Consider the following 25,688-nt stretch of genomic DNA (forward strand, 5'->3'; position numbering starts at 1 on the left):
GCTATGATATAAAATGGTGGTCATTAACCGAGTATAGTATATTTCATGTAAGTCATGTAAATACAAATACAATTTTTACTTACTTGCATTTACAGTGCGAAATATTTAAGCTTTTACTATATATATGTACTTTAATGGGACAGCAGTTACAGGCTACTTTGGTTTTACTTAAAAACCAAAATACATACCATATATAAGATGCAGTCAGGTATATGAATATGCATTTTAGATATTACATCATCAATAACGGTAATAGCGCAACAATGAAATATGCCCTTATATTTCGATTTTCATCGAAAACAACTAGTACTTTTGATACTTATTTTACTTTTATTCAGTAAACTCCTGTTATTTCAATGATATATTTTCAATGCATGACTGCATTTTCTTTTTTTTATAAAGATAAATTACATCATACAAATGTTTCTAAATAGTCACGTTGCCATGCAAATAACTTTTACAAAAGAAAGAATACAATCAAAAATATTCAAATTATGTATCTATTATATAAAAAGAGGTATATAAAATATATATCCTAAAATACTATTTTCTAACACTAGTCAACACTATAATATATGATAAAATTAGATTTCTACTTATAAATATTATTATTTTTACAACAATGAATGTGAAAACAGTTACTATCTTAAAAATACTTGTACTTTTCAGATATTTCATAATGTTTTGTGTCAGAAACACAAACTATGAATAAGTGGAAATCTCAGGTTCACTAGCATCACTGTGACAACGGCAGCTGCGTCCTCATTGGCCAACAATCCCTTACGTAAGAGCAGCACTGCGCCGCCATTGGCCAGAACCACCGTCAGTCACGAGGTGAAGGGGGAAAGAAAGGGGGAAGGGGGCGTGGCCGCAGCAGCAGAAACAGCATCTGTAGCAAACGATGAAGGTTGAGTCACAATCCTCGGGTTTTATCGCAGAATAAAGGAGAAAGCGGAGCCGCCGACATTATGGTATGTTCCACCACACGTTGTATTGTGTTTATACTATATTGTGTTTGTGTGGCGACGCAATGTGATGGACGTTTCCTGTTGGTTCTGTCCAGTGTGAGGCAGTTACACAATATTTAGTATTTGCTGTGCTGTGTATTAACAGGTGAAACGCATCTACAGAAGGATGTGTTCTAAGTAAACATGCATGTGATGTGTGTTATGTATGTGTGTGGTGGGGGGGACAATGTGCATTGGATGATGCTGACGCTGCTTGTGTTTATTCCCAGTATGGATTTGTGAATCACGCCTTGGAGCTGCTCGTTTTGAGGAATTATGGACCGGAAGTGTGGGAGGACATCAAGTGAGTTCATGTGCATCCTGTGTTTACCGATGGTCCGAGGATCAGGCTGAGGCCATCCACATCACAACACGGATATATAGAGATACAGATATATAACAGACAGATCTCAGACCGGCCTGCTGGACAGAGAGAGAGCTGCCTCTCCCACTCTGTCAGTGACAGGGTGTCAGCAGGTCCTGACATCTCCTTTCATTCTAATGATTCACCTTCATTCTCTACAGGCTCACACTGACACCCAGATAACATCAACACAGCACATTGAGAATAAGTTCCCACAGAACATCCAGTATGAGCCTGATAGGCCAAAGATTTTATCAAGACTTAATGTTTAATATATATTTATAAAGCTGATGCAAAGTTAGGATGGCTGACTTACATTTGTTCTACATCAGCTCCGTACATGACTTGCTGTTTATCAAATGTTTGTTATTCTCAGCTCATAAAGTTTAAACCAACAACAACCTTCACTCAAGAGCTTAAGTCAATCTTTAAACTAGAATGAGAATACCAATAATCATCATATATATGGACTTTTGTTGTATTGCTATTGATGAAAAGGATATTGCGATAATACGTTTAATTGTTTAACTGCCCAGATTACTGACTCAGTTAGAAGTCTTGTAACAATAATTTGAGAAAATAAACAAAGTAGAGTAGAAAGTAAATACGTGCAAGTATGGTCAGATACAAATATATTGTGTAAAAATATTCATGCAGAAAATTGTCAGTGAGAATTAAATATGATTATTGTTGCTGATGCATTAAAGTTAACACTTTAGATCTGTAGCTTCTTTATATGTTGTTTGGTAGTTTCATGGGTAAAAATGTGTTTTATAAAAAAAAGGAAATATCAAAATAAAGAATAATATTAATATTAAGAAATAAAGTGAAGCAGTGAGTGTAAACAACAGAACATAAAGTTTTAAATGAAAGTAGATTGAGTAATTACATTCCACCTCCGTAAAGCTGCTTTATGTTAGTTTGATTCTTGAAGCCAATACAGACTTTTATCACTGTTCAGTGAAAACCAAGCATGTCCCTGTTTTGCTTTTTCACAGAAACTATCAGACAATTAGTTCCTTCATGTGTTGACAAGTTTACTCCCCTTCTCAAGATAAATTTAACAACTTAAGAACATGTTGTTATTATCTAGTAATTGCAGTGTCAAAGAGCTGAGAAGTGGAATGTTGTCTGAGCTCATGAAAAGTTTTTGGAGATATTGTGGATTTCACAGGATAATAGTATATGTATTAGAGGGAGAATGTGGCACATCGCAGTACAACAGAGTGTAAAAAGAATAAAACCTTAATGGAGCAAAGGCACAATGTGTTTTATTCTTAGTGATAAGAATGATCGTGGCCAGTTACATCTAATAGGATTGATAGCATTCCATTCTCCAGTGTAACACTCACACGTCATTTGTTCTACATGTTAAAACACTTTGCCCAGTCAAGGTTTATTGTTCATCTGCAGTATCAGCTGCCCTCAACTTGACCCTGCCTTAAAAAAGAAAGGAGGAAAACACAGCAGCAGCTGCCTTGTGTAAATGTTTTCAAGCTTCTCTAGCCACCGCAAAAAAAGAAAAATATATACCGCTGCGCAGCATCTCCGAATGTAACTCATCGTTATTTAACGCACGATTTATCATGTTTGGTCTGTTTTCCGACTTTGGAAATGCATTTTTTTTTCTTTCCGAAAGCTTTCTGGGCTTGGTATGTTTTTCCAGCTGGTACAGGTTGTGATAAGATGGCGGCTGCTGGTCAGGCCTGTAAATCATTTCTGTTTTCTCAGTTAAACAGGAGTAATCAGATCCTCATTAAGATTTCTGACATTTAAAAAGAAGTGGATGTCAAATGTATAAATAGTAAAGTGCGCTCTGTGCTCGCAGTGCAGAGGATCTGCTGTTGATCTGAAGCTGATTATTACAGTGTAGTGTTGAAACCACACAACAACTTCAAAACAACATGGAAACCGTTTTTATTTTACTGACTGATTTAAAATTCAATAATCAAAAAAAAATCATTTAAATATGTAATAATATACATCTTAATTGGGAAAATGGGCTGTATATTATTATTATTGTTATTTAATTTGATTTTAAAATATGTTAAAGCAGGATATAATTTTGTTAATATTCATTTAACTCTACTTCCATCATACTTTTACATCAGGTTTTTGCTTTTAAGAGGAACGTTTTGCATTGTTTCTAATGTTTCCATGTGTTTTAGTTCTTCTCAGCATGCTGTAATAAAACTACAAACAATACCTGATAACTTATTGGCTTGGCTGTAGGAAAGACCATATAGATGCCAACTGTCTATGTTTTAGATATTGTGCCGTTTCGAGAGTTATTCTCTCTCGACCACTTTACCTTATTTTCATTTACGGGGTTAGTTCTTGTCATATAGGGACTCTGATATTCCCTCAAATCTGTCGTACTTGCCATAGGTTGTTCATTTCAGTCTGAAAGGAACCCTTATTAATCCAAAAAGGGAGTATGAGTCGGTTACTTGAATAATGACAGTGACTGTTTACCTGTGCTTCAACATTATCTGCAGCTCGTGAGTAACAGCTTCTCTTTGTTTTCAGGCGGGAGGCCCAGCTCGACATCGAGGGCCAGTTCCTCGTCAGAATCATATATGAAGACGGCAAAACTTACGATCTTGTAGCGGCTGCAAGTAAAGTTCTGAGTAAGTGACAGAATTTCTCTTTAACTAGTGTAAATAAACACACACTCACTGTAGATGATATATGGTACAAATAGAGGTTAATGACACAAATACAGCCCGTGTCACAAGCGGAGACATTAACACGCTCTGTTCTGTATTTCAGAGATTGACGCAGGAGACATCTTGCAGATGTTTGGGAAGATGTTTTTTGAATTCTGCCAAGAGTCTGGATACGACACCATCTTGCGAGTGTTGGGATCAAATGTTCGTGAATTCCTGCAGGTAGGGCTCTCTCCTCTTCTGTAAATATAACATTGTCACAGTGGAAAATATTGAAAAGGATCAAATCTATCAAATTCCCTTTTTAAGTCCATGCTTTATTCCATTGTCAAAATCTGACGTCATTTCCTCCAATGCATGTGAACTTATGACTGACGGGTTGAAGATCAGGTTGTAGGAGTGGGCTAAATTAATTTTTATAACAGTTAACAACTTGTAGTGTTTTGTGGCTTTGTTTGACAAAATAACCCTTGATGATGTGACAGTGACGTCATCAGGGGCTAGAAACTTCATGCTAGATAATAAGAAAGTGTAGGATGCAGAGTTTTTAGAGCTAGTATGTGAACAGAACACCATCGACTGTATATAAAGATGGACGACATGACTGCACCCGAAAAGTGAAGGCAAAGCATCTCGCTCACCAACTGGTGGCTGGCTGCAGCATAAGTCATATATCCCAACTCTTCCAATCCTGGAATGCTCCTGCGCAGACTCTGGCAAGATGGTAGCGTTCGTATCTGGGATATTTTGGCCCCATTTTTTGGTAGTCAGAGGAAGTGGTCTTTTTTTAATACAGTCTATGGTGGATAGAAGTAGAAAAGTGCCAACAGAGCATATACTTCCAACAAGGCTAAAGTTCTATCTCTCCATGTTACTCAATGTTAAAAAAAATCCTGGATCCACCTGTTAATCCGTATCCACTTTGAAAAGTAATGGGTTTTTCCTTGGGTCAGTTCTCAGCCCTCAACTAAATTTCATGGAAATTGGCTTGGTACTTTTTGAATCATCCTGCTGACAGCCAGACAAACAAATGGCAATGAAAACATAACATTATTCAGGAGATCTCATCCTCTTCTGCCTCCTTCTTGAACATTCATATATATATATATTTAAAATCTGTCTCTTGCAAGTTGCCAATCATTTTGGGGGTGCAACACCCTTTAATGTTTAATGTGTTTTGTACAGCTGATCGTACCTCTGCCAGGTTTTAATTAAAACGTGCTGGGATTGAATGTTGCATATTTTATCTTCAAACTGAATTTTCAGAATTTGGACGCTCTGCATGACCACCTGGGCACCATTTATCCCGGCATGAGGGCTCCCTCATTTCGCTGCACCGACGCCGAGAAGGGAACCAATCTGATCCTTCACTACTACTCGGAGAGAGAGGGCCTGCAGGACATCGTGATTGGCATCATTAAAACCGTCGCTCAACAAATCCACGGAACAGAGATCGAGATGAAGGTCTGTTTTCATCCCCCTCTTTGTGCTCGGTGAACTCGCAGCTCTAATAGCTCTCCCTGCTGCCGGTGATAAATGAAGATGACTTCCTTTTTTTGCCTCCCCCTGGTTTCTCTCTAAATTATGGTACAACATTCAGTGAGGCCTTTAAGTGGCCGTAATGCTTTCTGTCAGAATGTGTAAGTTTGAGTCTGGGGACATAACTGAAGACGTAATAACGTGGAGATTAAACAACAGAAAGTTTCCAAATATCCAAAACGGCAACAGAGCAGCGCTGTGACAACTGCGGCTCAGCACTTAGTTTTTTGGCATCTCCTCTTTGAGTCAGAGGATATTTTTAGATCCAAGTGATAGAGTCTCGAGCTTTGAGATGTCGGGGAGTTTTTTTTCCTTCCGTGGTTTTATTTTAACTTTTTTTCTAAGTCTTGTTTCATTTCTATTCAACTCCATTCATTAGATAATCAATCCTGAAAGCCTCACAATCTGATTTGTTTCAAACTAGTCAAAAAAAAGCAAGATCTCATAAACTTCCACCGATCACAGTGTGTAATTTACACTAATAACTGGGGTTTGTTATCCTCCTCCAACATTTACTCTACTTTAGCCGGAGTTTTCTCCTCATTTTCAGGAGCGAGTGACATGTTATCCTAAACCGAATCATATTGTACAGACAGGCTAACATTTTTTCAGCAATTGTGTGTGTAATGAAAGAACAGAAAATGGCAGACGCTCCAAATGTGACACCCAATTTTTCTGGAGGTATTAGCCTCTGTTGCTGTGGCAACAGGGTGCAGAGACCGCAGCTTGACGTCAGCATGCCTTATGCCCATAAACCCACAGAATAATGTCATTTTCTACCCTCCTAATTTTAGAATAAGCCACCAAAAATGAATAATAATGGTAATTGGATGATATTTAATCACACTGAAAATGGCAAAGGTTAAATAATTTATCCAAAGCTGTGTCACTGCAGCAATCATGTGCCACAATATAGGGAACTTTAACTAATTAATCAGAACAGCAGCATCATAATTCAATCGTTCATGTTCCACAGATGATCCAACCGAAAAGCGAGGAGTGCGACCACATCAAGTTCCTCATCGAGGAGAAGGATTCAGAGGAGGAGGCGTTCTACGAGGATCTGGACGGCTTCGAGGAGAACGGCACGCAGGAGACTTGGATCAGTCCGTACACGTTCTGCAAGGCCTTCCCCTTCCACCTCATGTTCGACAAGGACCTGATGCTCACGCAGTGTGGGAACGCCATCTATCGAGTGCTGCCACAGGTTCGTGAACTCAGCTCCTGATTGTGTCTCTGTGTTGATCTGGATTTCTCAAAAACTACCTAGGAATTAATAATACAGATAACAAATATTACAATCTATTCTAATTCTAACCTTTTTATTTTTGATTCCCCAGCTTCACCCGGGCTCGTGTATCCTTCCATCAGTCTTCTCTTTGGTCCGTCCTCACATTGACTTCAGCTACCACGGCATCCTGTCTCACATCAACACCGTCTTCGTCCTGCGAAGCAAGGTACAGTCAGTGGGACACATACTACACTACACACAGTTTATCACATTGTTGTTGGCTGATCACATGACTCATTTTGTAATGAAATAAACACTGGAACAGACGCAAAGTCTACATGATCAACCTGATTATATTCTACCCGACAGAATGTGCTCATAGTCTTATGATAACATATCGATAGGGATGAGCTCACTGATATTTTTAGAAGCTGCATAATATTTTGTTTATGTGGGTTCCATCAACACCGGTAACGAGGATGAAATTGTTTACGTGCCGAGATTGTTCAGCATGTGAACAATTAATCAAAGAAATGAATAATTTTAATTTAATATTGATATTTATGTACAGAGCAAGAGTGCAAGGGTTTTAAATTGAATCCTGAGACGCAGATAGAAACTCGGGGGGTTTGCAATACAGTGAGAAGAGGAAATATTTTACTTGTGTACTTGTGTGTCCTCATGGGACAGTCAATTCTTACATGTCAATATATTAGCGGCAATGTTGTGAAAATGCACATCGGACTCATTGTGAAGAGGCTTGTCTCAGAGCGCCAGCGAATTCCACATAAAAACTAATGCTCTCAACACTTAAAGCAAAAAAAAGGTATAGAAGATAAAAGTTGAGCTGAAGTGGTGCACAGGTTTGAGGTAGATTTAGGGAAGAACTTCGTATGAAATATTCATAAGTGTGATGTAATCCTGCCAGGAGGGCGTGCTGAATGTGGAGACGGTGGAGAACGAGGACGAGCTGACGGGTGTGGAGATCAGCTGTCTGAGATTGAAAGGACAGATGATTTACTTGCCAGAGGCGGAGAACATCCTTTTTCTCTGCTCACCCAGGTAAAGCCACAAAGCCTTGGCTCCTACAGAAGCATACGCTCAATATCCAGACCCAGACTGAAGGGGAACACTCCACTAGTCTGGCACATACTCAAAATCCTGACTAATAAAATGAGTTGTCATTTAACTCTTATTTATATAAAATAAAAACTAATAATATACATAAACATACAGGCCAGTATGTTTTGAATACCGTATATTTTGAAGCTGTTGCTACATCTGTTCAAATATCTCACCAGTATTTGTTTTAGTCAATTGCTCCTCATTACCACTATATTGATAACATGCTGAAAGGTTATCTCTATTGTGTTTGTCTTTATCTTTATGTTCCCAGCTCAAAATATTTGAACCTAAAGATTTTTAAGTAATATATTTTACACAAATATTGACTTAAGTAAAAGAAGTTTGTCTTGTTAAACATAAGTCAACATCTTATATCGAACATATAGAGAATGAGTACACACAGTAAGCCATATACAGAGAGCAGTGGGAGTGTCAATACATGTACTTATTGATCATATCTCATCATAAATACCAAATATCACATATTTGATCAAAAATGTATTGGTATTTTTATACATTGAATTGTTAGAGCTAAATATTATTAGTGCAAAAAATTATAAGAAATACAGTCTATGACCGTCAATACGAGTACAGTACATAAACATTTCACATCAGATCTTATCTAATATATTATCTCTATATACTGTTTCACAGGTTGAAAAGGTGAAGTATTATTTATTCGCACGAGAACAATTTATATTCTATGACTAACCCAACCAAATAAATTAGAGGGCACATGGTGAGAGAAAAACAACCTGAGCAGGAAACAGAGAGACCTGTGAGCTTGTAATTACATGGCTTCTCCTGCAGTGACCTCCATTAGCCTCCGTGGCCTTCATACAACCAATCAGACATTTCTCGTGAAACATCGGACGTGGGAGAGCAGGGTTTAAGAGATCTTGTCCTCACTGATCGAAAACACTTTGCAGAGGACAAGATCGGTGTTTTCACGAAGGGTTGGCGCCCGACAGAAATCAGCAGAGACAGGTTCACAGGACTGGAGAGGTCTGGTACCACACAGTGTCTGACCTCACGCTACAAGAACAACATTTATCTGGAGACAGACCATGATCTCACTGCTGCTGGTTCCCACTTTATGCTCCGTTTTAATTACTTCTCGTTGTTGAGATGAGCAACACGTATGCAGTCTTCCTCCCTCCACACACTCAAATCAGACATTTACGACTATTGTCTTCTCTTCTCTTATCCATTCTCTATTTTTGTGATCAGTGTCATGAACCTGGACGATCTTACACGGAGGGGGCTGTACCTGAGCGACATCCCGCTGCATGATGCCACACGTGACCTTGTGCTGCTGGGCGAGCAGTTTCGTGAGGAGTACAAACTGACACAGGAGCTGGAGATCTTGACGGATCGTCTGCAGCACACACTCCGGGCCCTGGAGGACGAGAAGAAGAAGACGGACAGGTCGGACTGTTTTTATCGATTGTCATTTTCCTTTTTTTTGTTCAGGGTACACCGACAATCCGACATGCTGCACCTCCAGCTTTTAGTAAATGACAGAACTCTTACTTTAAATATGCATCATCGTCAGCTCAAACAAGGACTCTCATACCTGCCAGATATTTATTTACCTCAAACACAGAATTGTAAATAAACTTTAAGGTAAAAACATTGACCCACTCAAAAACTGGGGGAATTCACAAAAAAACACTGATCCCCAGGGAATGTCAACACTGTTCCTCATGAAAGTTTTCATATTTGTGTCTGTCGTCATCTGACCCCACATTCTCGTAAATGTAATATATCAGAAACACCCAGAGGGAATTTTATCACATGTGACACAAACAATCACTTGGACTTGACGAACTGATAAGATTTTAATGGACAAAGGTCAAAAACCCACAAGAAATCATGAGCTAATTATGACAAAGTTTCACACAAATGTCTAATAGGGTAAAATTTGATACGTACACATACATGATGTATGAAATGTGGCAGCCAAAAGGTCAAAGGTCAGCTTCACTGTCACATCATATTATTCCACCAAAACGCCTTCATTCGGAAACAGAAGGGGAGATTAAGACAATATTTCCTGCAACCAATTATTTAGCTTTACTAAAGGCTGGAAAAGGCAACACATTTTAAACAAGTAAAATACAATGATGAGAGAAATGACATACTTGTTATGAATCAGATTTTTTTTGTTTTGTTTTGTTTTTTCTGCCAACTTTGTGATCATCCTGAAACCCCTTACATTTTTCTTTTGCCCCCTGGAGGGGTTGTGATCCTCAGGATGGGAACCACAGCTCTGAGCAGTAACTTAGACTTTTCACTCACATCTTAATTTGTTTAAAAACTTGAAACTTGAAGTCACTGAGAAAAAAATTCCTATTACAATCATTCAAGAATATTTGGATCCCAACACCCGGGAAGGTGGTGTCGTATTCTGAGTCTTGGCAGAATTTAAGAAACATCTTCCCAAACATCTGCAAGATGCGTCAATCTCTGAAGAACAGAACCGAGCTTGTTAATATCTCAGCTTGTAACACACATTATGTGTAACTATATGTTACATCCCTGTAATTATCTGCGGGAAAGTCAACCTCAAGCTCGCCATATGTACACTGGTGTTATTCTCGTTTTATCTTCCTCCAGTGGAAAAATAAACACCAAAGATCGTTCATGAACTTGTCTTTTAAAACTTGGGCTCATTGCCACTTATTTTTCAACTACTCCCTTTTATGGACTGATTTTAAACAAGGAACACCGAAGATACAGTGCGACCACCTATGGTCAGAATCTATTGATATACTCAAGTTGATATTTGCCTCAGCTACTTTTCAGCCCCTGTTATGGTGAAGACACTCTGACTCCGGCTCTCAGAGAAAGGCCTGTCATAGTAATTTGGCACAGCAGCGGGTGACAGCTGGGGAGCAGCACGGAGGTGGACCGTGGTCTTTATTAAGACTGGAGCAGCCCAATCTTCTTCTCACAGGAGAAGACTTTCACTCCCCGGATGGATCCCGACATTATTATTCTCACCTCTGGTCTCAGCGCCTCAGGCTCCCAACACTGATTAGAATTCATGGCTCCGCTTTAAATATTAATGATAACTGTTGCTACTCTGTCGAGCTTCACGACAATGAGCCTCCCGGCCATGAAAACATATATTTATGCTGTTTTTGCTGCGTATTACCTCATTCAATTAATTTCTCTATATGCTCATGTATGTGAATCAATTAATATGTTCTAGATAAATAAGTGCAGCCTTGTCTCCTGGGTGAATAACCTTTATATACACATGAATAGATTTCTGTTTGGTAACTGTTGTCTGTATTTATTGTGTGTTCTCAAAATACGATGCATCATGGAAGGTATTTTGCTTTTAACAGGCTGCCATGATTGAACTAGTTACCATAGAAACACCACACTCCCATCCGAGAGCAGCTTGCATAGCAAAATGACCAAAAGGTAGTGGGGGAGCGTATAACATGCCGATCCAACAGCCAAACTTCAGTCTGGCAGCCCCGGCCGATTAACTGCTGCCATAACTACGCTTCCACTCAAATTGTTAATTTCTCTCCTTCCTCTCAGATTGCTCTATTCCGTTCTGCCGCCATCTGTTGCCAACGAGCTGCGGCACAAACGGCCCGTCCCGGCCAAACGCTACGACAACCTGACCGTCCTCTTCAGTGGCATCGTGGGATTCAACGCCTTCTGCAGCAAACACGCTTCGGCCGAGGGAGCCATCAAGATCGTCAACCTGCTCAATGACGTCTACACGCGTTTTGACATCCTGACAGACTCTCGCAAGAACCCTTATGTGTACAAGGTTAGAAGCAAGAGTTGTACCATATAAAACATCATGTTTATTTCTAAATATCTCTCTCACTAAGAAGGCTGAAAAGGACTGGATTTAAGCCGCACAGTGAAAAGTAGAATTTCCTAGAGCTCATATCTCCACAAGGCACCAAAGTTCACACACTCATAGATATCGGTCTCCTAAACAACTATATGACCTATACCGGATCCTTCCACCAAGTGTCGTGATAATCTAACAAGTACTTTTTTTTGTAATCCTGTTTACAAACAGACAACCAAGTCACCTTATGAAACCACAATCAAATTCACTTTATTTAGATTTTTATTTGGATCAAATTGCACACACTAATCAATATCAGTCCCCTAAATGTATCTGATACGTATTTAATTTTTTTTATTTCAAGATCCATGAATTATTCTTTGAGAGATCAATGTAAGAAATACCCATCTCACAATGTTAAAGAAAGGGAAAAAGAACCCTCCTGAATCGACTCTCTCATCCGGATCTGCACAAAATATTCAAGGGGTTATTTATACTTTGGGTGATGCCGTACCCCTCCAGAAAACTTTATGGAAATGGGTTGAGTTGTTCGTGCTTAATCCTGCTCACAAACAAACAAAAACGCAGATGGAAAAAAAACCTCCCTGATGGAGGCAATAATCAAGCTGCAGACTTCAAATCTATTTAAATTAAGAAGTACAACTACTGTTAACGCCGACTTTCTGAGCTGGTTCTCCAGCTTCTATGCACGAAGCCCCCCCGACTCTCTGTTGACTGATGTTATGCAATTATATGCAAACAAAGTCAGTAAGAGAGGATTTATACCAAATTGACTTGAGTTTTTCCCCATATGAAGAACAGAACCAGCTTCTAAACACGGTGCAGTTGTACGGAGGCCCTGCACGGTTTTATAGGCCTCGTGCAGCAGATTTACACTCCAGGCTTTCAGACAAGAATGCACTTTAAGAAGTCAAACAGACCTCGCCACTTCCAAGGATCAGCCTCAGGCACTGGGTCACCAAAAGAAGTAATATTTACTCTAGGAGCTGAATGGCTCGGTGGTCCTGGGGTTTTCAGCCGGGCTCAGAGAGGCCCTGGATGTCTTAAAGCTGATGTAAGTGTTTAAGTGTTTATCTCAGGGTGTTTCAGTTTATTTTTAGCTGCAGAGTGAATTCAAGAAATCTCAGTTGGTACAGATGATTATTGCATGAAATGACACTTAAGCTACAGATGAACCAGGCTCTGATGTCGTTCACATGTTTTTGCTCCCACAGGTGGAAACGGTGGGTGATAAGTACATGACAGTGAGTGGCCTGCCGGAGCCGTGCACGCACCACGCCAAGTCCATCTGCCACCTCGCTCTCGATATGATGGAGATTGCTGGACAGGTCAAAGTGGATGATAAACCAGTGCAGGTGTGGTAGAAACACATTCAGTAATTATCCCGATATCATTTCCATCTATAGAAATTTTAAAAATGTCCAATACATATCAATATTATTTGTATGCATTGTGCACAGTCTAACACATAATTGATCAACCTCAGATGTGTAAAATTCAGTGTTTGTCGTTCTCTGCTCATGAGAGTTTAAAACCACAACCTTCACACATGAGAAAAAGGGATCATTCTTTAAACAAAAATAAATAATAATAACGTGATATTTATTGTGATAATGCAATATTGACTGAAAAGAAAGTTTTTTTCTTGGCTGTATCGCTCAGCTCTATTAGAAAATATATATTTTGAATCAAAGTTTATGTCGGCGTCCTTAAATGAGGCGTTGGCGGTGCTGAAGGCGTGAGGGTTCTGTGCAGTACCTCCTCCAGGGGAAGCTCAGAAGGGAGACGGTGGCTGGTATTATTAATGTAATAATAATAATAACAATAATATATATATAGTGGATTTCATACATAATCCAGCTCAGGTTGCTTTACAAATTAAATAAGATAAATTGAATAAATGAAATAAAATATATAAAAGCTTATAAAAAGTTACACAAAACACCAAACCATGCAAAGTTGTTATAAGAATGAAAAATTACGATAAAACTTTTAAAGTATTAAAAGATCAAAAGTCAGGATAAAATCCAGGAGAGCTAAAAAAGATGCGACCAACAAAACAGGATTGAAAAAGAGCAGCAGTATAAATAAGTTTAGTGAAACAATCTGATAAAACACAAGGTTCTTGAAATAAAAATATGAGTTTAGTTTTGAGTTGGTTCCTGAATTAATGCTCCACATGATGTCACAGATTTACGTTATTCATTCTCACTTTTTTTAAATAGGGCAGAGTTGGAGTGTGGGCAGAGCACATGTATAAGAATCATAATTTGTAGTACTTTTGTGCTTTTTTTTGCTGCATGTTTTTTTAATTTCATTAGCAATAGAAATGTTATTTTGGGAAAGATAATTTCTCTCGGTCCAGTTTTTCTTCTCCATACGTTAACGTGTCGGACGTCTTCTGCAGCTGACTCAATACGAACAACTCTGGGCCCTTTTTTCTTGCTGATTGATTTTAGAATAACTGCATCTGTGCATCTGGACATATTTCCAGAGTGAAGTAATGCGCAGTGAAAAGTTGGAGAGAAAACAGCAGACTTTTGTTTAACCGAGTGTTGGAGATTGTTATTGTATCAATGACTGTTGAGACCTGACTCTGGAAAATGATGTCTGCTTAACAAAAGGCTGTTTATTTTGGGACATGGCACTGGCTGAAGAGGAGTCCGGTTTAGAAGCAAAAACAGACTCAAATCATCTCACGACCCCGCCGCTAAAAATAGAAACTCATTTGTCGCAGACACTTACAGCGTCTTCACGGTCTGAAGACAATAAGCACTGAGGAGCCTTCAGGTTCAAGTATAAATATTAGGCTGTAGATTGCCTCAGCCTACTTTTGGAAGTGGTAGTTTTCCGCCAACCCCCAATTCTTAAAAACAAAATATATATATATAATTTTGTGCAAGGAGGGATTTCTGGCGTAGCTAACCTTATACCCACCCACCAAATTTTGCACCTTTTCAGTCAGAAGCTTTAAGATTTTGTGCCAACACACTAAGAGAAGTGTTTCACTCGATAACTGCTTAAATGTTTTTATCTTGTTCTTTCTCTGTGGAACACAAATCAATTCCTTTGTCCTTGTTTTAACATTTACAAGGTTTATTATAAAGCTAGGATTGTTTTTCCTCAAATTCAATTCGTACATTTTGTGTTAATGTGGTTTTGAAACATAAATCAGTGTAACGTGCTGCACTCAGGAATGATTTTAACACAGATTACCAATCATATTATTAAAGTAAACTTAATATTTAAGCCTGATTTTTCCAGTACTTGACAAGAAGTATCGACATTTTTGGCATCTTTATTTGCTTAGTTAAAATTATAACTAAAAATACGTAGCAATGATAGTAGATTTGATGAAGAGTCTCTTCTTGTGTCTTTCCAGATCACGATCGGTATCCACACAGGGGAAGTGGTGACTGGGGTCATCGGGCAGAGGATGCCCAGATATTGTCTTTTTGGAAACACGGTCAACCTCACCAGTCGTACTGAAACAACTGGTGAAAAGGGAAAAATAAATATCTCCGAATATACTTATCGGTAAGTTGTTTCATACCAGTGGCATATTGTATCCTTTTTTTATCTCCGCCAAGGAGTTAAGGTTTTTATCTGATATGACCCAAGACAGAACCCATTATATTTTGGGTATCTTTAACATTGTAAGATAGGGTGGGTGATTCATAATTCATGGATCTTGATTAAAAAAGAGTGTCTACGGGACTGATATTTATGAGTGTGCGCAATTTGCCACAGATCCTGATAAAAATATGGATTAAGTGAATTTAAATCTGGTTTCATAAGGGGACTGTTGGGCCTTGACGGAGGTACGCGCTCTACTGCCCTTCTAAATTCATCAGTATTTATTCTTCCTTTTTGTTCAGTAATTCATTTGTAGTGAAAGGCCACGAATAGATAATAAGAAGTTGGAAACCATTTTGACAAACGCTGCTATGGGAAAACATAACAGAAATATTTGATATTTAATGTTATTTGTTAAATTGTGAGATAAGAACTCACCCCGGCTCATATACAGCGTGGTTGATTTGCGATACTTCCAGGTGTTTGCAGTCTGCTGAGAACGCCGACCCTCAGTTTCACTTGGAGTATCGAGGACCCATCACCATGAAAGGAAAGAAGGACCCGATGAAGGTCTATTTCCTGTCCAGGACGTCCACAGACTCAGAGTCCGCCACAGAAGAAACTTGAGCGTCCAACACTGATGAAAACTTCAGTCTGGCCAGGGTTTGAGAATGAGACGGATTAGAAGAGTGATTATTTATCCACAGACAGATATTTGAAGGATTATGAACCACAGTTTGGTTTTGATTAGGGCTGGGCAAGTTAACTCGTTTAATCGAGTTAACTCAAGTGATGAGTTAACTCGATTAATTATTTTATCTCCCATTAACTCAGGTTTGATTATTTATTGTTTTATTGTGAAAGTCAGGCTTTTATTTTGTGAAAGTCTGTTGCTGACTGCTGCAGAACAGGAAAAAAGAAAATAATTGGCGGATAAACAATCGAGTTAACTCATCACTTGAGTTAACTCGATTAAAACGAGTTAACTTGCCCAGCCCTAGTTTTGATCAAAGTGAGTATGAACCTGTTCCCTGTTTTCTCCCTGATTAGTGACATCACTTCACAATATTGTTTGGGGGTTATTACAACATTGCAGTGTTTCATGATCAGTAAAAGTCAGAGATACAAAGTTTGGTGAATTCAAAGTTTGATTCACTCATGGACAGAAAACACTCACTTTGTTGTTTTCGGAAGGTTTGGATAAGAAAACCATTTTCCATCTCTTACATGTTTTTAGTTACTAATTGTATACACTGTCTTCTGAAGTTTGCCAAAAATACCGAGAATCTATTCAGTTTGCCAAAATAACTCATTTCACCTCAAATAAATGAAATACTGTATTTTTTAAACGTTGACATTTTCACAGTTGGAACAACAAGAACTAAATCTGGATAAAGAGTGTAATTCAGATAATAATAGTAGTAATACACTCTTTCTTTGTATTAAAATACAAATCAAGACGTTCGTGCCAAACATTACTGTCTATTTGAGATATGATATTTTACACTGAATATATTTCACAGGCGTCAAGACCATTTAAAGAAATCAGAATTTATAAATGTAGTATTTATATGGATTTAATGTTCTTCTTTAAAGATGTATAACATGTTACGTTATTTTTTTAAGTCACAAACGATGCAGTGTGGAGCCATCACTAAACCTGTGTTATCATATATCGATCACTGAATCCTAGAATATTGTCCCATAAATATAAATGTGAGTAACCACCACTTTATTTAACATATTTATTGCACCTTTCTACTCATCACACAGTCAATTTGTCTGGTTTTATTAAAAAATAATGAGTAATTATTTTCAACTGAGCTCTGTTACTTCTACTTATTTATTGTTAGTGTTACTTTTGTATTTATTCTTTGACCTTTTAGTTGAAATGTAATGATCACCCGTAGAGAAACAAATGTAGTACATTTTACTATGGAGGAAACTACTGTAGAAGTAAAACGCTGTGTTTTATTTGTTTGGTTTATTTCACGTGTGTACATGTGCTGTATTTTTTCACCAGGTTGTTTTTTATTGTATTACACGTCACATAGTATCCTCTCCAAGAAGAAGAAACAAACCGGTGCCTCATGCACTGTACGAGTGCAGTTCTGTGGTTCTCAGACAGGATTGTTTTAATAATGTCTCTGTTGGGAGGTAAACTAATAAAAACTGTCTACAGACATATTGTTTACTGTGTGTTCTCTTTTTTACAGAACAACCTCTGCGGTCAGATTGCATATTATGGCTCAAATAAAAAAAATAAAAAGAACTCCATTTTATAGTCTAAGGGGTGTTATAAAGTATATTTACTTTATTACCGTACTGAAGTCCATTTTTTGATGTACCTGTACTTTACTTAAATTGATTCATTTTCTGGTTCTTCTCTTTTAACTCCACAACGTACATCAGCAAATATCTGTACTTTTTACTCTTCCACATTTCACTATGGTTTGTGTTCAGGTTGGATTTTATAGTTTAGAAAAGTAATCAATACAGGGAAGGTAACAGCAGACACTGGTTTCAAAATATGAAAATGGATTTTGCAACTACCATAACCAGACACTCATAATGACGCACAAGAGAATAGGCTACATTCGGCAAGTACTTCTACTTCTAATACTTCCAATTCTATTGAAAAGCAAGTAACTACTGTTACTCAAGTAGACAAGTTAATGTTTAAATTAAAATAAATTAAATGAAATTTATGTTTTACGTAAGTATTTTGTTTGAGTACTTCCTTCAGAATGTAAATCACAGAACAGCATTAACTTGCACAATGTATATTACTTTGTAAAGTGCTCCCTCTAGTGGTCAGTTAGAAGATTACCACCATGGAACTGTGAGCATCTGACACCTGCTGCTTTTAAGTCACTGAAGTTTTCAAGAACATCATATTGACATAAATAATATTATACTAATGACATTTAAGACCCGGCAAGTTATATGGTACACATGGAGTAATTCATACGTATTGTTTTTGATTCATATTATAGTATCTGGGTGATTTATGGACTGCTAATTTGTTCATATTTGTCTAACGACGTGTTTCTTATTTTTCTATCAATTATTTACTCAGTGAGTTTACTGCATCTGAGGGACGAGGCCAGTACATTCTGAAAGACACGTTATCACTGACTTGTCTGTGGTCCACATTATCTAATCAGGATGAACTCCTTTTCTCATGTCTGTAAAACAAAAGGTCGGCTTGAGGTTTTTGAACAGCCGATTGTTTATTATAGATAGATTGACTTAAGCAAGTGACTAAATGCCAATGAGACATTTTTAGATTACTTTAGATTAAAATACCTTCATCTGATCTGTGCCAAATTCATTCTGCAGCAGGACAATGACCCCAAACTGAACCCGTTACCTTTGTTTTTTAGATATGTCGGTTCAGAAAGTAAACTTCAACTGCACAAGTTCACTTTGTATATTTAAATGTCACTTTAGAAGGGTATTGCCTTTTGCCATTATCTTTTTAATGTCCTATACAAATAAATTTTGATAGCAATCATGTTAATTGACAGCTGATATCGTCTGAACACTCATATATGGTCATAAAATCCATGTGAACTTCAACCACTTGAGGTCTTCATAAACCTGCTCTGCTTGATTGTTAAATGGTCTGTTCATCCAAAACTATACAGAACCTCTTCTCACTAACCCCTGGTGCTTTGTGGCCTTCCAGATAGATTTGGTTTTATATCTCTGAAATGTTCCGTCTTTTTAAAGGGAACAGAATTTAGTTGTTGAAAGTTTACATTTAAAAAGTGAAACTGCAGCATTTATTTTTAGAATCAGCGTTCCTGTTTCCTTGGATCAGTCATTGTCAGGCTCTGCTTTACACCCGTCAGTCAATCTAATGCAGGTATGTTAAACCTGTGTTTGTGCAGTCATGTGACTCGGCCCCGCCCCACAGCTACCTAAACATAAAGATAGTGAGAAGAATGGTTCAAAAATGTAGATACTTCAAAAATACTTATACTTCAAAAGAAGTATAAGTGTCTTCTTTTTATATTGATGTAGTGCTCAATTTTAAAAAGTCAAAAACTGCTCCGAAGTGTGTCAATAACAAAACCAGTTGTATGAAGAATAAAACTTCTTTATCCAGCACTTGACTCTGGAAATGTAGAAATGTTCTTTATCCTGAAATTCTGAATTGTTTGTCCTTTTGATGTTGTTTTGAATTGAAATTCAAAACAACCTTATTTGTTCCCGGAGTGCAATTCAAACTGTCATCGTAACTATATCATATAGATCTGAACATCCGTCCAGAACATTGTGGTACACACTGTGATACAATACGTGACTCATCGGTTCTATAAACCCCAGCAGAGCTACCCTGTGACATCAAATAAGATCACAAGCCTCCTGAACTTCTACTGAAGTAACAAGGTTAAAATATCAGATTGTGCTGCTGCTGTGCTTTCGAGTGTCCTGAACGGAACGGAGCCGTTCTGAATGTCATTGTGGTTGGAGGCTCTGTTTCTGAAATACAACCTTGGAGCCTGAGCCTGCATGAGAGGGAAAGTCTTCATATTACATCATCATCTCACCTGTACTGTTACAGCTGATGCCAGAACTGGGTTCAAACCTGGTGTGATATACTTCTGTTAAAGATTAGCTTCAGGCTCACCTGCCAATGTCCTCACTGCAGTCGTAGTGGAAGCGTCTGTCTTTTGATAAGAGGCAGATTCACAGGTGGAGGAGAAGGTCAGGCAACATGGTAAAGATTAGAAGAAACTCCGATAAGAGAGAAATCAACCTTGATGCATGTTTTAGTCAGACTCCGTGGGGATACACTTGCGTTTATTCTCTTCAGAGAAATATTCCTACAACATTTTTTGACCTTTGGTGTTAGAAAAATAAAAGTTTTTAGATCATTCCTTTGCCCAAAAAAGACTTTAAATATCAATCAAACTAAAAATGAAAGACCTTTGACCTTCAACCTTTGTGTTTATCCAGAGAGATAAAAGATGTCATACTCAGTTGAGATAATGGCGAATAATAGCATTTGTTTATTATTAACTTTGAACACTAAAGGTCAATATCCAGATTAAAGTCAAAGGTTTCCAGCAGAACACTTTATCAACCGATCCGATCACCGATTGGAAACAATTGCAACAAATACAGTAACACTGAGGGAGATAAGGCTCAAGTCAATCAGTAAATTAAAGAAAAGCAAATGTTTTACACACACAATTCATTTAGTTTGGAGGTGAAGGAAAAAAATTACCGCAGAAAAACATTAGAGTGATTGATGGTAAATGAAAAAATATATTACGGTAAAATTTCTCATTGTAGCTCATTTCATTACTGATTGCTTTTACTGGCGAGGACAACCTCCCTCTGCAAACAGGTAGAACAGGTCGACCTATTCAAAAGTACTCATGTGGTTTATTGAGTTATGGCACGGTCCCTCCTTCCCATTCAGAACCATGGCATTGCCCAATCGGCTGCTGCTGGTGATATTGCCTTTGAAAAAGAAAAAAACAGCCCCATCAGCATTTGGATAGATGGTGAGATAAGAGGGTGTGTGCTTTAAAAGAGTGAGACACTCCCCGCTGCAGAGTTCTTCACCTCAGCCTCTCACCTCAGCCTCTCACCTCAGCCACTCACCTCCACCATGACTTTCGACGGCACCTGGAAAATCGATCGCAACGACAACTATGACAAGTTCATGGAAAAGATGGGTGAGTGATGTCACACCCCACTGATGATCTGCTGTAGACTGTCAGGGATGTTTTTTTTAAAACAGCTGCTTCTTTTTCATTTCCTTGTTTAGTCCTTGTATAAAAAAGACTTGACGAACACTTGATAAGACAATGTGCACAAGTGCAGCTCTACTGGTTCTGAGTCAGAACTTCATTTATGCAACCAACCGTGTGTGCACTTTAAGTTATGAATTAATATCTTCTCATGCTCAAAAATCATACAAACCAAGGAACATCCCTCTGTGCACAAAAAGTGATGAAATCCATATATTGAGCATTATTCATGTTGTTCTTTCGACAGGCGTTAACTTGGTGAAGAGGAAGCTGGCCGCTCACGACAACCTCAAGATCATCATCCAACAGACCGGGGACAAGTTAAATGTCAAGGAGAGCAGCAACTTCCGCAACTTGGATATCGACCTCACCCTGGGGGTCACGTTCGAGTACAGTCTTGCAGATGGAACTGAAGTATCAGTGAGTACATCTGGTATCTTGTGGTTTCACACGCGCCTCTTCGTTTATTTCTAAGCAGGATTACGTGAAAAACTAGTCCACTGATTTCCAAAACATGGTGGAGGGATGGGGCCTGGGAAGCTTTGATGCAGATTTAGGGGATTTTCTTTTTCTTTAACACTGCAACATGCGGCATTTTTTATTTTTGTAAAATTTTCCAGAAATAAAGCACAGTTCTTGATTTTCAAATGTTCAGGACTGTGTTTTTCCTCCATGAGAAGGAGACAATCATGTGTATCTGGGCCTTGACAGAGATGCTCTACTGAACCATTGTTTAAATACTTTAAACTTTCCTCTATTTCACTTCAACTTCGAACCTTCGAGCTGCAGGAAAGATTTCACCTGTCAGCTGATAACACCATTCATACTTCAAACCGTTGTTCCCTGCTGGTTTCAGCCCAGTTCTCCTGACTGAGCTTCATGTTTCCATCTGCAGGGCTCGTGGACCATCGAGGGAGACATGATGAAGGGGACCTTCACCAGGAAGGACAACGGAAAAGTGCTGACAACGACCAGGATTATCCAAGGAGACGAACTCATACAGGTGGGAGGAATTACATTTACGCAAATGCCCATTTCTAAAGCAGTTATTAGGTGCTGGGATAAGGTTTAGTTGTGAAAAGTTTGCTCAGTATTTGTCATTTGATATTCCAGCTGTAACTCTGACTTAAAAGATGCTGTAATATGCTTTAAAATACAAACATCAAATGAGGTGAATGTATCAATTATGAAAACACATTATGACTGGTCATTTTCCTCCAACAGAGCTACAGCTACGAAGGTGTTGACGCAAAGAGGATTTTCAAGAAGGCTTAAAAGAGAAGCGTTTCCCTTCAGGATTACAATCAGTATTGTGTTGAATTATGAATTACTTTCACCAACATGACCTAAAGTGCACTAGACTCAATCTGCCTGTATAGAAAACGACATATTTTTTAATTGCACCATATTTTGATACTTGCAATAAAGAAGGTCTTCATATCTGCCTGTTTCCCCCTTTTTTTCACTCTGTGTTCGTCAAACTGAGAATCATCGCAGGATGAGAGGATTGTGTGAATTTGAAGGAGACACATGAAAACGAGTTAAGAGTGGTACAATAATTTAAACTTTATTCAACAATGAATAAAAATAAATATATATTATCTACAAAAATATAAAGTGTGGACAGATTTTACACGTCTCTTTTAAATTGGTCTAAACTTCCCGCGAGTCATTCACTGAAGCCCTGGTGACGTCAGGCCGGACTCTGACCACACACAGAGGTACGACAACAAGTGTGTAGGAGTGTTGTACAGTGTAATTAGTCAGTTAGTAATCAGTGTATTAGGCTCTTTGCCAGTATATTTAGAGCAAGATAAAAGATATGGTTTTGATGCAATGCCAACTGTGACACAGGTTAAAAATACCTGTTGTAGAATGGGCCTATATAGAGAACTGTAAATAAAGCCTTTAACTGAAGGCTGCAGATTGTGGGTGCAAGAGGAAAAAAAACTAAAATCAACGTTCATCTCCAACCGCACACATCCTGTACATGAAATTACCCAAAACAAGCACTGAAAAAAAATTTGTTTTGTATGTTTAGGCTCCTTCAGACTTAAAAGCACCAAGCGCCCCAGGAGCTGGGATGCACTCACCTCTCTCTGTCTACGACATATGAAACTTGCCAACTGCTGCTACATGAGGAGCAAACTGCTTTTAAGTCTGAAAGGGCCAATAGGAGAATTAGACCTGGCACAACACAACCCTTCAAACACTCCCTCACACACAAATACAGATAAACGGTGCACACAGAGGAGTGTCACCAGATATGTCACTATTAGCATTGCATATTCAAAAGTTTGGACATGACATCATCCATCACCTTCAGTCATCTCCCTCATTCTGTAAGTGTGGTTTCACTCACACACACACACACACACACACACACACACACACACACACACACACACACACACAAACGTACACACACAAACGTATGCACAGACACACACACAAAAAAAGTCCCACCGGAAATTTCAAGGCACTCTCGATACAACTGAAGACACAAAGTTCAGAGTGTGAAATAAAAAACTGAAAACAACAAAAGAAAATAAGATTTTCTTTTTTTTTTACAGATACAGAAAATGAAATTAGGTAACAAATAAATAAATGATAAAACAATTAGTCACACAACAAACCAGGGAAAACATTTTGCAGGTGAGACAACACGGACAAAACCCGATTAATATATTCAACTCAGCTTCATCCTGTCCAATAATTGAACAACTTTTACGTCAGTAGTTTGAGAATAGATAAGATATCGAAACAGTAAAATTTGTATTATAATCACTACAGCACAATAAAATCTTTTAAAGGCATGTGTCACTGCGTTTAGTTGAATTCAAATTAATCAAAAACCTTTTTTCAAATTGCTGAGGTACATTTCACAGCCTCTTTTTTCTTAGATTTAAGTGTCAATAAATATTGTATGAAAAATGCAAAATGCGCCCATTTACTTTAGGTGTGATTATTATCCACAATGTCGGACACAAACATGCAGTGTAGTGACTCAGTGTGTGCAGCTGAGAAAGGTCATCGAGAGACAACAATGCAAATAAAATAAACAAAACACGTGCGTGTATAAATGGCAGTATGATCAGGAAAAGACTTGGCAATTTAGTGTAGCACAAAAGTGACAAAATATTTGAAAGTTGAAAACACAGATTTCTTTTTAATGTGTATTCTCAGGAATGTCTGATGGACACAATACAAAGCTTAAAAAACACTGAAATGTGCCGTTAAAATAATCTCAAAGAAACCGCCAGTGGATGCATAGTTTGTCTCATGTTGTTCGCATTATATGTTTGTATTTACACTGGATTCATAAACAACAGATTATTCAAGCATTAAAACGTTTCCAAATCAACTGCAGTAACAAAAGGACATTTCATGAATTTACTTTATTACAATGAAGTAAAATCCAATAGAATTTCTGTTCGTTGGACTCAGTCCAGTATTTTCATGCTCATGCTCAAGCTGTACACGCAGCTATTAAGACTTCTGTAAAGGCCACATGCAGGTTTTAGAACATTAATCCTATTGACAAGAATATTTGTTGTACGGTCAATAATAATAATAATATCGGATAGGCAAATGACCTATATTGGCATCTTTAGGAAAATACCTGCAATTACACACCTGTTTAAATATTTGTACTTCAACAGGAAGACTGAGAAAATACAATTTGACATCACTGTGAGTTTAAAAAAAAAGGATTAGAAGGATCGAGGTTCAACTACAGAAGTTTACATGATGGAATTTAGTGACGCATAACCTGAGGGCTGTCTCTGGAAGTTCTCTACATATTTATGATTTTTTTGTTTCCCAAAGAAATGAACAAATGAACAAGTATCTCTTTCCACAGATAATCTTTTGTTTTACAGCCGAGGAGGCGGACTGTTAGGGGTCAGCCTTAGCCTCATTCATCAAATAATAAATGTTGTGAAAGAGCTGATAAGTGATAACAGATGATACGAATCACTAACTAAATCAAAGTGTTGCCACGTCTGCTCCCTGGTGAGCCAAAGCCCTCGATGTGCAGAAAGTCAATGAGCGTCTCAGTCTCGCTGATTCAGCCTCCTGCAACGACACTACCTCCAATCATCGACTGTGTCTATGTCTTGATCGCCATCTGCTGGCTGGCAGGAGTTGCGTTAATAAACCCAGCCTCCTCCATGTTAGTGGATGGGACATGGATCAAAGTGGAGCGTGGATGAGCGACCCTTGCACCTCAGGATTGATTTTTTTTAATACACTGCCCGTGTTTACCGTTGAGGAAAACGAGTAGTAACCATGTGTGAGGGAGAGGGAGCTTTAGTGCGGCTCAAATAAACTGCATCAGGACACAATGACGATTACTTTTCTCTCGGCGCTCAGAAGAGTTCGGACAGAAAAATGTCGCCTGAGTCAAACTCAGATAACTTTTTCCCTAAATATGGTTTCAGTCATTTTAGGTAGTTGTTGTTGTTGTTGTTACCACACTGATGTTTGTTTTAAAGTACATTTTTTCAGCAGGTGGTTTTAAATTGTAATTTGATTTGGGGTTAAACATCGTGATTGAC

The 25,688-nt window shown here is 38.2% G+C and overlaps 2 protein-coding genes and 1 long non-coding RNA gene across 3 annotated transcripts; all 3 read left to right on the forward strand.

Moving 5' to 3' along the window:
* The first annotated feature begins 914 nt into the window (after positions 1-914).
* LOC133025398 (uncharacterized) lies at positions 915-3,970 on the forward strand. Its single transcript, XR_009683150.1, has 3 exons — positions 915-971; positions 1,238-1,311; positions 3,901-3,970. It is a non-coding gene; the product is annotated as an uncharacterized LOC133025398 (long non-coding RNA).
* A 184-nt stretch (positions 3,971-4,154) lies between these two features.
* Positions 4,155-16,083, forward strand: gucy1b1 (guanylate cyclase 1 soluble subunit beta 1). The gene is made up of 10 exons (XM_061092171.1): positions 4,155-4,262; positions 5,307-5,504; positions 6,556-6,786; positions 6,920-7,036; positions 7,739-7,872; positions 9,166-9,363; positions 11,494-11,731; positions 12,997-13,137; positions 15,165-15,319; positions 15,838-16,083. Exons 1-10 carry the CDS (start codon positions 4,170-4,172, stop codon positions 15,983-15,985), a joined length of 1,653 nt encoding a protein of 550 aa, XP_060948154.1. The 5' UTR covers positions 4,155-4,169; the 3' UTR covers positions 15,986-16,083.
* A 4,904-nt stretch (positions 16,084-20,987) lies between these two features.
* Positions 20,988-22,414, forward strand: fabp2 (fatty acid binding protein 2, intestinal). Its single transcript, XM_061094300.1, has 4 exons — positions 20,988-21,054; positions 21,377-21,549; positions 22,025-22,132; positions 22,354-22,414. Exons 1-4 carry the CDS (start codon positions 20,988-20,990, stop codon positions 22,402-22,404), a joined length of 399 nt encoding a protein of 132 aa, XP_060950283.1. The 3' UTR covers positions 22,405-22,414.
* The last annotated feature ends 3,274 nt before the right edge of the window (positions 22,415-25,688 follow it).

This window comes from Limanda limanda, chromosome 2 (assembly GCF_963576545.1).
Source record: "Limanda limanda chromosome 2, fLimLim1.1, whole genome shotgun sequence".
In the NCBI taxonomy this organism is placed as follows: Eukaryota; Metazoa; Chordata; class Actinopteri; order Pleuronectiformes; family Pleuronectidae; genus Limanda; species Limanda limanda.